At 38.6% G+C, this 12,767-nt stretch overlaps 1 protein-coding gene across 18 annotated transcripts in view; it reads right to left on the bottom strand.

The window, feature by feature from the left end:
* Positions 1-12,767, bottom strand: part of CELF4 (CUGBP Elav-like family member 4) — a 703,740-nt gene that overhangs the window by 598,556 nt on the left and 92,417 nt on the right. For all 18 annotated transcript variants that reach the window (XM_068422675.1, XM_068422655.1, XM_068422661.1 and 15 more), the window contains one exon: positions 10,080-10,162. In XM_068422675.1, coding sequence (XP_068278776.1) covers positions 10,080-10,162 — 83 coding nt within the window. The remainder of the gene's footprint in view (positions 1-10,079; positions 10,163-12,767) is intronic.

The raw sequence follows: 12,767 nt of genomic DNA, 5'->3' as shown, positions 1-12,767 counted from the left end.
CTGTGCTATGGCAGCTTGGGTTCAGAGTGCTGATTGAAAAGGTTTAAGGCTTAATAGAATAAAAATAAAAGAGAAACACATAGCAATATAGATAAATTTGGGACGTCCACTGGGACACAAGACACTGTCTTTGAAGGGCGTCATGTCTGTATTTTACTCTTTGCAGTGTATCCACATTTGTAGAGCCAGTACTATAGTTTCCAAAAAACATACAGAGCCCACAAACATATGCATTTTCTAAGGATCCCCTCAGCTGCAGTCTGCTTCTTGGATGCTAGCGACATGTTGTGCCCAGCTTCCCTAGGACTGTCTTAACCTCTCCCCTACCAAGTGAAAATGTGTGTAATATCAAGCAATGTGAAGGTGCAGTGGTAGAAAAAAATAACAATCTGGGAGCAGCAGGCTGCTACCACCAAAACAGCCAGCCTGCAAGGCTCACTTCCCTGCACACACCCCACGTCCCTTCCACTGCACAAGATAAGCATGGGCACAGAAATCAATCCCTAGTCACTCTCCAGTTGCTCTAAGGAAGAACAGGCAAGAGAACACTGTGTGAACATCCCTTTCCTGGCTGCCTTGTTTTTCTTGGGCAACGTGAACATACACTGAAAACCTCACATACACTAAGCCTCATAATTTCAAGAAACATTAGATTTACAACAAGGCAACTCTGCTATCTATATATGTGCAGCATCATAAAATGTGAAAAGGATCAGTAACCTAAGTCTCTCCCTTTGCTTGGAAAAAATACGTGATCTCCCAGGCAGAAGTAGGTGGGAAGCATGGTGTTCCTCCTCAGTAGCTGTAATCTCAACTCATTTCACCTGGAAGGCATTACATGCACACAGGGTAATGTTTCCAGCAAATCTACCAAGGAGATAAGAGATGACAAGGACAGACGTGCAGATTGAGATGGGACAGAGGAGAAAAGAAGGAGAAAATGCTGTTTGGCCAGACATTAGGCATTAGTGTGACTTTACTGAGAAAGGGCACCACAAAGTAATGCAAAAGACAGAAACAACGTCTCAGATGTTTACCAAGGAAGATCTCAACAGTAAGTCAGCCATAAATAAAAAGACTCAGAAAATCTGATTCAGTTTTTACCACCCTGGAAGCAAAACGCTATTCCATTGATCAAAGCTATAAATGAAATCAGAAACTCATGCCAGCATGTCTTAAAAGGTACATATTTACCATGCAAAGTCACTATAGTAACATAGAAATGATTGAGCCATTCACAGAACAAGAGAAAAATAAATTCACTCTATCTGTTTGAAGGAGCAACCTGATCTTGGAATGGATTAGTTATAGCTGGACAAGACTTGCTCTGCCAAAACCTGCCTACAAAGCCAGTGATCAAAACAGTCATTTTTTTTTGCAACGTGCCTAAAAAAATATGCACTAGAAAGCAGCAGAGGCTTTGAGGATTGTGGTTTACCGTACCTAATGGGAAAGGAAGGGAACAACTTGATTCTAGCACCACAGGATTCATATGGTGCTGAAAATGTGTGCATATCAAGGTCAAAATAGGGTACAGAACTCAAAGGAATTTGAAGGCACATGTTTTTAAAAGGAATTGTATTTTAAAAAGATTTTTTTTTTAAAGGATGACATGGTGGGAAGGGGAGGAGAGAAAAAGTATGGGAAACAAGATATAAGAGGTACCCATTAAAGAGAAAAACAGGCAATGCACATTTCTTCTTTGAAAAATAGGTTAGGTTTAATTTTGCCCTTGTACTTACAGAAACTAATCAGAGAGATTTGACATTGCTGGGAACCTGCCAAGTGCAGCAACTTGTACATGCAGTGCCACTGTAAGTCTCTCACTGCAGCTACTCAACAGAGCAAAGTCACTTCAGATATCTACTTGCCTGAACTGATAGTGCAATCTCATGGTCAGTCATTTCCCACCACTTTCTCCCTGCCAGAGTAAGAACACAGCAGAAGTGAAGCACAGAAGCTAAATGGGTTACATTATGTCAAGTCCTATCAAAAGTTATCCGTAAGTAGAAAGATGGGACAGTTTTTGCCAGTCCGAAAAGCATTCCAGCTCAGTTAGTTCTTTAAAAGGTGTTCTTAACTTTAAGCACAGTTTTAAGCCTAATGCACAAATCATGCTCTTAGACTATTTAATACAGGATACACAGCTTTTTTAAAAGATCTGCAGCCAGTGGCTGGATTTCACATGGTAAGGCTTGCAGTCTGTCTACACTGCAACTGAAAGTCTGTTTTCCACATGCGTAGATGTTCCTAACCTACATAGCATAAGTGGTACTAACAGAAATAATGTTTCAGGCAAGATTCAAGTCCTTATTTTATAATCCCCCCCCAGGAATTACAACTATGGAATGTAGTTGCTCCACGGCATTCAAGTCTGTGGTTTCATGTTTTCATTGCTATGATACTTGCTATTTAAATTATCTAGACTAAGACACACCTCTATGGGTTTCAGTGATAATAATTTTAGTGGTGGACATACATACTCGATCCATCATTCTTGTGTACAGTCTTCAACTTTTGTACTTAAAAAAAAAATAAAAGAAAAAATTACTTTTGTCTCACTGAGTGTCGGAAAGGTTTAAAGACATGTATACACTGCAGGAAGAAACACAGGGCAGACAGCTTACAGCAATGTAAGCTATGAGTAGTACAGCTGCAACTGGTAAACCTACAGCATAGGTGGGCATATTGCTACAGGTGGAAGTCCAAATCATATAATTACACAGCATCTTCATCAAAGTGCTTCATTGAAAGTTTATGTTGGCCTTGCATTACAGAACACATTAAGTCCATTCTTCTCCACTACTACATAGCGCAAATACGAGAAGAGGGTGTTTATGGAAAGGTTAGCCTATGAACAATGACCCCTAGACTAGGCAATGTCACACAACATCATCCATATGACTGAGCAGATAAAAAGTAAACTGACTGTTAAAGGGTGCCTGTTCTTCTCTTCCTCTGTCTCTCTGTGACTGAGAACATGGGATGAGAAGTGGAGGTTTACTGCTTGCAAGTTATTCCTGGGCATATCCCATCATCACTTGAATCAGTAGGGTGATGCAACTGGAAACCCCAGTATTTAGGGTTTGTTAGCATCTAATGGCTGACACTGTTGAAACAGCAAGACACCAACCACGTTTAATTCCTATAGTTCGGAGCTGGGACCTCTTTCTAGTAAAAAACCCGTGGGAGATACTGAATGGCTCAGCAGGTGTCAGGAATGCTCAGCATTTTGTGAGATCAGATATTTGGATGCAAAAATTCTTGGTAGAAATATGTTTCCTCATTTAGAGCTATGGTACTGTTCACGATGACATCATTTCAGCAGTGACAAATATAGCTGAGTCTGCTCTTTCCTACGCCATATAAATCCCTTGACCTCAATCAGATCACTGCTGATTTACACTTGTGTAAATTAAGTCAGAATCAAACCCATGGCATTCACAAATGTAGGCCAGAGTAAGCATTACTCATAGACAAGAGACAACCTTTTAGAGGAAGGAAAAAAAGATCATTTTCATGCAAATATCCTTAATAATAAGGAACAAGAGATAGAAATAAGAGTATGAATGAAATGCAATCAAGAACTGCTCCAAGATCAGATTTGCTTCTAACTTTACGATGCTGCATCAGCTGCTCTTAAAGTAGCTTAAGCTCAAAATTTGACCTACCTGAAACTTGTTATATATAATTTTTCATCAGGGATTTGTGAGATAATTCAGTCCCTAGGCTTGGCTTTGAAGGTAGCTGAAGGTGCTCAGCTGCTTGCAGGATCTGAAAAGATTTGATTGTTGTGTTCTATGAAAATGCAAACTTTTTTTTTTTGCTGAGATCCAGGTTTGCCCTCAAATCGTTACACATTATCTATTTATTTATGCATAAACAGTGGCATTATAGTTTGGAGAATAGGGGCCCTTTGATGGGAGGTAAGCTTGAGTAGCCTATGGGAGTTTACTGCTATGCATATAAATGAGGCCATACATACAAATATGCAGAACAGACAGGTGAAAATATACAGCATCTCTTTAAAATGAAATACTTTGATTGCTCCAATCACAAGAAGTTGTAAAACTACCCTGAAGAATTAACAGCCTCAGTACATGCTAACTACATCCATCATAAATTAGTCTTTAGTTTCTGTTATCATATCACTGTCTCTTGGGACCCCCAGTCCTGTCATCATTTGCCCTTTATAATTTATTCAGCTTGTACTTGCCTGAATCCTTTCTACTTATCATTCATCTTTACAGTTGTACATAAAATTAGATTGATCCTCCTATGGCAGACACGTCAGAGAGAAAAGTTGTCATTGAATAACACATAAAGCAAAAGAAGGTCCAGCAAAAGCTTTTGTTTAATAACTTGGAAATTGTCCTTTGAGAGCCAAAAGGTGTCAAATTAGAAAGGTAAGACAAAACTACCTTTATAATTTATTTTTTGCACACCATTTTTCAATTGCCACCAAATCTCTAACACAACTGAGAAGGCTTGTTTCTATTTCGCATATCAAGCTAAGCTTGGTTAGGCGCCACAAATGTGATGAATACACCAGTCTCAGCTGAGATAATAGCATGCATCCACCACACTGGTTCTGTCGGAACGCTTGCACTGTACACTTTTCCTCCAAAGCTGTTTGGACTGGGTGGCAGAGAGAGAGAGTTTACTTTGTATTCTAGAGGCTGCTGTACAGGGATACAGAAGCCAATCTTTAACTAGTGAAATGGAACTTTAATGTTTACCAAGCAGATAGGACCCAGGTGTTTCATCTCATCTGGTGAACAGAACAACACTGTCAAACTACAGGGGTTTTTAGCAAATGGAAAGTGCACATGGTTTCCTTTCCTTCTCTTTGTCTCCTTTCCCCAAAGAAAGATCCAAGAGTCCTTTTACTGGATGGTCAGTCAGAAGGAAGAAACAAGGGGGAAAAAAAAAAAACAAACAACCAAAAAACCTTAACCATGACATCGACACCTAAAGATTTTAAAGCACTTGAGAATTTCCACAGGACTGGTTTTTGCAAGTCTCTTACCTCAAATCTGTTTTTACTCCTTTTCATCTTCATTTTTAACTTTAGAAAACAGACTTGTTTCTCCCAAGGGAACAATTAAATGTGTTTTCTTTCAAAATCTAAAGGGCATGGTGAGCAGACTGTGTGTTCAGCAGGCTACTTTAATCAATGGAACCCATCCAGCCTGCCACTGCTGACCAAATTGCAATTTACATTGGTGGAGAAAACTTTTGAAATGGGAAGGTGTGGGAATATAATACCATTTTCAGCATAACACTGTGTGCAGGGTGATAATGTGGTTTAAAGGTTTTCTAACAAGATTTTGGAAAAAGCTTTGAAACATTAAAAAAAGACAATAAGACTGTAAAATTACAGCAAGGTCTGCTTGAACAGTGAAATCCATGCTATATGTGCAGGACTTCTGAAGTCCACATGACACTTATGTCTCATTTAAGCCTTATTACAAGAATTCAAGAGGGGCTGGATTTTGCAAGACACCGTCTCCCTTCTCCCATACAGGTGCCTTTCCTCACATGTACATAAGAATTTGAGCCTGATAAGACCAGTAACATTGAAAAACTTTTTTTTTTTTAAAACTAAGCACAACTTTAGTTTCATTAGAGAGGGTTTTTTTGTTTGTTTAAAACAGGGTTTAATGTGAGTTTTATGAGCTCACCTGTCTTCTAATGTTAAAGATACATATTTTTGCATAAGATGAATAAAGCAGAATGTATTTCTTCTAGATGGCAGAAGAGACAAAAGAACAGTTAGGAAGAAAACTAATTATGTTATGGACTGAGAAATTTAGCATACCAGTAGTACCACTCTACCTTTCAAGAGGAATAGATACAGTAAGAAAACCCAGTCTGTTTCCCAGCCTGAATAAGCCCCGCAGATTGCTGAGGTTAACAGTTTCTTAGCTACTTAATTTCTGTTATTCCTTGCAAGTCTTACTAGGAGGTTTTAACATTATGCAAAGAGGCAGTACCTCCAACTAAGTATACATGGGTCTATTCACTTCCATTGCCTGAGAGAGCCACAAAGAACTAGAGGGAAAAAATGCTGCTGTGCTTATCATACATGAGCTCAGTTTATTTGTGCTATAAATAAAAGTAGATCTTGATAGCGTAATTACATTTCTCAGCATTATCCTCTGACATTCGCTTCAGAAAGAAAAAAGAAAAGGGAGAAAAAGTTGGCTTCACTATAATTTGTAATCAAAATGACTACACTTAAAACATAATTTTATTTCCCTGATTTCATTTCCTGTGGAGCTTTGTGGGGCAAATAGATAGTATTATACCAAATCTTCAGGCAGATAATTCTCACATCCCCTGAACTGTCATTGCGTAGATCACTTCCCCCCCCCCCCCACCGCCTCCTTGTGCTTTCCCCAAGACCATGGGCTGTGTTTTTGATATTGTATTTTATCATTGAGAGATATATCAGCATCAGAAATCCCAAGGGTGAATCAAGTTTTACTTTCTTTACTTTCTCTCTCTTGCTCCCCCAAATTACTCTTCCTTGCCTAATTTGCTTTTTGTAATGTTGGAGGAAAAAAAAAAAAAAAAAAAAAGAGGTTTCCCACTATGAAGGATTAGCACAGATTATGGTGAACAGTGTTAATTATAGGTGGGGAAAGAGAACAGTGCATCTCTCCAATCTGCTCTTGATTTCCCCCGTGTCTGTCTGGCTGGTAATAAGCCTCCTTTAATCTGGCAGTCCCCTTGGTGAAATCAGCACCGTGGACAGCAATATTGATTGCTTCTGAGAAACCATCACAGCTGCTCAACCAAATTACCTTTGATATGTGACCTTTAATGTGATTACTGCAACATCAAAGCATTTCTATAAATTATTAAAGAACTAATATACTTCATCATCCAGCTACTCTATTATATGTAAAATAAACAATCACAAGTAAATGCTAGAATTTGAATTGTCCGATACTCGCAAAACACTCTTTACACATAGATACACACCCTGCTCCGTTAACCTTCCAGTTTAGGCAAGACAATTTCAAACTGTCTGAAATGGCCTAATTAATTTAGATAAAGAGGATTCAACTAATAATTTTATGTTTTACATTCCATTCTAGTTGCTTCAAAATATCTATCATGATTCCTTCCCGCCCAAAAACAAAGTGCCGTAAAGACCTTATTAATCAACATATACCTGCTTGGAAGTCTTTTGATTATTCCGCAAGATGACTTTATGTCCCACATATAACATAGAAATATGTGAAACATATTTCTGTCATCTTACAAAGCACATACAGAAAGTAATTACTGTAAAATATGTGCATGTAGCCACTCCACTAAAAACAAAGTGATACATGGCTAAGAGGCAAGGCATCTGAATCTGGACACAAACTCCTCATGCCTCACCATTTCCATACATTAACATTCATGTGCATATTATTAAAAATGACTCAATTCTCTGTTTTATAATATGAAGAACTCAAACAACAATATTGTGAGAGCAGACAAATACACAGTTTAATGGGAGATGGGAAAGAAGAGTCCTGATTCAATGGCTCACTGTAGTACTATGTTCTTTTTTCCTATACTAGGCTTGTTAATTATTTTTGATACCTCCTCAGTAGTGCTGTTTGTGTCACAGACAGTAGGGGGTCAAGAGAAGGTGTTATATATGTGTCATTTGTGAACTCATGTGAATGAGGACTTAGACCCCTGACCTTACGAGTGCTTTTTGTTTTATGGTGATGAACTATGCTTGATATTGTTGGTGCACGTTATCAAGAACCGTCAGGTAAGTCATAAATAATTCTATGCTACTCACATAGGAACCATAAAACAGTATCCAGGCATGATAGTTTATGAAGAGACAAGGCTGGTTTCCTTAAATAAACTACAGTGACATCATTCAGAAGATGAGTTCAGAAACTTGGCAGAAAGCTGTATGCAGAGGGTTTGCTGGTGGAAAGTAAACATTTATCCTGAGACAAACAGAACTGGAAATTAAAGGAATAAGAAAAGTCAGTGCTCTTAAAACCTGTTTGCTATTTTAGACAGAGAATTCACCGTTCCAAATTCAATCAGATCCTGATGTGCTATCCCAAAGTGTTAAACAAAACAAAAAAGCTTTCTGAAGTCAACGTGTTCAATATGGGCCATATGTGAATAGAAATGTCATAAACCAAGGAAGAAATGGTTTGCCTATAGTCTAGAATCAGTCAGTATAACCTCTGAATGGAGTCTTGATCTGATGCAAAAGCTGGTTGAATTTCACCACTGCCCAAGACAACAGTTTTGACTTTAAGACTTTTGTGATTTGAAATGTCTAAAATGCAGACTAAGATTCAGAACTGTGGACATATGAAGTAGTAATTTAAACGAAAAGAAAAGAAAAGAAAAGAAAAGAAAAGAAAAGAAAAGAAAAGAAAAGAAAAGAAAAGAAAAGAAAAGAAAAGAAAAGAAAAGAAAAGAAAAGAAAAGAAAAGAAAAGAAAAATCCGAAATCATCACTTGCCCTCCCTCCCCAACTCTGAGCCCTCATTCTCACTGACCCACAGTCCTCTTGAAGATATTCCCGTCATACAAATTCAGGATGATATTTTAACTTCATAGAGAAGTTATGAGCTCCATATGCAAGTGAGTGGTCTGGTTCCTAATGAGGAGAGCAAACAGTCTCATTGAAAAGAATTGGAATTCCGGTTAGTATCTTTTAAGTACACGACACCCCATTCATAACAAGCATACCTCTATTTTTGATAAATACTTATTTCAAGCATATTTCAGAAAATTTCAGGTAAAATGTTACCTGAAACATCCTTATTCAAAATATTTTCATTTTTTGTACATCTGCTTCTATCATTCAGAGGAGAGAGAAGTAAAAAGAAAAACCTAAAACCCCAAAAAATTCAAGTTACTTTCAATCTGTGGCTAACGAGTTTCTAGAAAAAAATAATTTAGAGGGAGTTGTCAGCTGACAGAAATGTATTTTTAGGGAATGAAGTATGCATATATTTATATAACGTATGGCCTTTAAAGCAAAGAGAGATGTAGATGAGCAAGTGCATGGGTATCCCCATACTGGCAAGGTGGTATAGAGATAAATAAATAGACCCAGGATGATAGAAACAAGCAGAGCAGAATCAACACTTTCTTCAGTAACACAGAGCAGCTGATGTCTTGGGTTTTGTGGAAAAGGAGGTTATGTGTATGCAGGACTGTAGTCATTCAACACCAACTAATAAAGGCTGATTTTGGATCAGTTTCCTCTAAGTTTTGATGCAGCCTGGAGCCCTCAGGATCCCACTCTTAATTACTTGATCACTGACTTTTGTGTCATTGTGAAATCAGCCCTATTCCAGCCACAGGAGTACTGCACTTGGTTGTTTCCAATCCATGTACGCTCACTGAATCTAAATAGTCTCTCTCTCTCCCTCCCTCCTCCCAGTTACTGCTAAACTGGAAACCCATCCAAGCAGGGCAGGTCTTCCCCACAAAATGCTGATTCTATTTTTAGTTCTGCTTGTGTTGTCTGAACCTTAGATCTTGCTCATGTGAATAATTTTCCTCATTATCTTGTGTTCGTCTCTCCTCTCTCTCTTTTCTCCTTGTCTCACCACCTTTCCAATCTGCTACAGCTGCTTGAATACTCAAGTAACTGAGTCAAACCACTTTGTCATCAGGAATACGTTTTCATTCTGTGATAACTCAATAATGTGATCTGTTTCTTGATTTCTTGCTGCCACACCTTGCTTCAGAGAAGAAAAACAGTAAGAGGTAACACCCGGAACCACTTCTTATATTACATTGTAGTGGTCAGAATCTTAAATCCTTTCCTCAGCTGGGTAAGGCTGGTAGAATCCAGCATGTAACCAGTTAATTACTCTTTTTCTGACTCCCTATAAGAGCAAAAAGCTTTTTGTTTTGTGCATGGAAACGGTTTGGGTGGGTTGATGGTATCTTGATTTTATTAACACAATGCAAATAGTGAATCATCCAAGCAACTGGAGTTGTTATGATTCCAAACCCAAGACAGGAACTCCATACGTAACCCATTTTAGATTTGGAAAAAAAAAAAAAATGTCAATCTGGACTCACCCCTGGCAGAGTCTTCTGTTCATGCAGTGCACTCTGGGCCTTTAGAGCAGACTCCCTTTCGCAGTATGTTAGGAAGGCACAGCCTGTAAACAAAAGGCAAAACCTCAGTAAGAGCAGTGCTTCAGAGGGGATCTATTTAAAATTGAGACATAGAGCAAACCACTTTCCTGTCATCACCCCATTCCCAGTAAATCAATCATAAAAATGTCTCCTTAGTAGGTCAGTAGTAAAGAGTCAAGAAATGAAGCTATCATCACTTCCTCTGAGCTCTGATGAAAAGTGAGAAACAGTGTGGCTATGAGTGCTTATTTTTGTTTGAATACATGCTTACGTGTCAGATACAGAAGGTTGTACAGGATTAGGGATCTCAGATCACATGGTGGCAAGGTGAGGCATGACATCCCAGTCCTGTTCCAGCAGCAGCACTGGGAACAAGCCCTTTATTACCATTATCACGCTGAAGGTCTGATGCCCTTCTTTTGTACCAAGTACTTCAAGCGAAGGGCATACAAGGACTCGGGACTTCCTACTGCAGAGGACTACGCCTATTGTTTAGCCTGACTTGCATCCACAAGTAGTCTCCCTGTTTGCATCACACCAGAAAGCCACCACCCTTCACTTGCTGCTGCAAGCGATCATTGGCTTCCAGCCATGCATACAAAGACAATCCCAGCAAAGCCAAAATAATCAATCCAAAACATCCGTGTTACTTTACAGATCATTAGAACTTCAGAAATGCTCCAATGGATCATGTCTTTGATTCTTCCAAAAAGTTGTCTTATCAACTACAAAGGCTAAAGCCCTGTCATTGTTAGGCAGGGTAAAAACCCTGCTCTGCCTTCGCTCCCCACCTCCATGCTCTCCTTCTGGTAAAACTGCTCAATGTTGCAATTTCTTACACCAGTTGTGTGTCTGATGTGACCAGATTATTCCTTCTTACTGCTGTATACTGAAAACCTGCCGGTTTGTGCAGCAACAAAAGTGCTTGTTATGCAGAGGACATTTTCTCTGAAGTTGCTACAGAATGTGTGCAACTTCGCTAGCTCCTTGAAATGGAGGTATCGTATCTTTCAGGGTTCAGGCAGCATGTCCATCACTGCGAGCATCTTCCAAGAGCAGCACAAGTACAGAGAGACTGCCAAAGAAAAAAATGTGTCCCATAACCTCATCTTGACCCACCCATCTTCTCCCCATGCATATTAAAAAAGTATGCAACAGGTGAATAAACAGTAGACTATGAACTTTTTTTCAGCTCTGATCACCACTGAGATCTTTTTGTCCATACAATGTTCACTGGTTTATCCAAGCTTGTTCCTTAGACAATATTACTGAAGAAATAAGCACTTGTTCTTTTCTTCTTTGTCATGCTTTTAATAGATGAGTATGCAAAAGAAACTAGGGAGATTTTTTTTTTTCCTGTAAACATACATATATATTTTTTCTTAAAGACAGTCTTGTGGAAGTCACCCTACTCCTCTCACAATGAAGCTACAAGCTGGATGAATGTTCCAACTTGACATGGAAAAAATCCCTAATTTTTGCCCTATTTGTTATTTTATATTTCTTTCTGAAGGTCTTATTCCTTTCAGTTTATTCAAGCCAATCACACATATTATCTCTCAATAATTGAGACTCAGAAGCAGAAGTTGACAATCAAAGAAGGAGACTGAACAACAACAAAAGTTTGCATGCTCTTATCAGAATTATTTGGATTTGTTCCCCTCTAACTTTAAATGGATGAGTTTTCAGTTCATCTGCATCTATCAGAGAAGAGGAAGAAATCCTGGCAGGAGTTTACAGCTAGTAGAAGTAATGGATTGAAAAGGATCCTTAAAAGTCACCCATAGCTTGATAATCAAATGGAAAACTATGCTTAAATTTAATTTCAGTGCTAAATAACAGGCTGAGAGCTCTCTGTTGACTAGACACAATAAGAAAGTCTCCCTTTAGTAGCAGACATAGAGCAGCTGATACAGTCTAATTAGGCACATCATAGTGCACTGTTATAGAGATAAACTATGCAGTGTAAAGTTCCCATAATGATAGCTCTCTTTTTCTCCTCATTCTGATGGCCATGATGACAGTTATGGGTAACAATGTCCTGCAACTCCTAGCATATCATAACTATAATTCAGACTGACTAGACAGAAGACTACACACTGAAGAAGGAAGTTTTCCTTCCAAGATCGACAAAGTGTGTGGGGGCAAGTTCTCATCAGAGAGAAAACTCATTAAGCCCTCTCCAAACATGCTTGTGAAAGTGGTAGAAGTACCAAACTCCCAGAAACAGTACTTAATAGAATGCATCCGAACATCACTGATTTCCCAAACAAGGTGTTAAGGACAGAAACACTTTGAAATGGAAAAGAAGAAATCTGGTCTCTCATATGGTCAGACAAAGCAAAAAACATGTTTTTCAGGGGCAAAAAAATGTTTTGTGGAGGTATTTCTTTTCCCCTTGCTCCTTGAAAAATATATCATGCACGTGAATTACACTGTATCCCACTCTTGGGCAAAATGTAATTTATTGAGGAAAGCTAATACCTCATTTACTGTAAGTAAATCCTGATTGCATAGAGATAGTAAGAAGTTCCATCCCAACAATGGCCAGCTGGAATAAAGTAGAGCTTAATGTTCATATTAGGCCTCAAACCTGAACTTGAAAAGGCCAGTTCATAGCGTTTTGTG

Source organism: Nyctibius grandis, chromosome Z, assembly GCF_013368605.1.
Source record: "Nyctibius grandis isolate bNycGra1 chromosome Z, bNycGra1.pri, whole genome shotgun sequence".
NCBI classification, from domain to species: Eukaryota; Metazoa; Chordata; class Aves; order Nyctibiiformes; family Nyctibiidae; genus Nyctibius; species Nyctibius grandis.
The sequence above is the reverse complement of the archived record's forward strand: the minus strand, read 5'-3'. Positions and strand labels throughout refer to the sequence as shown.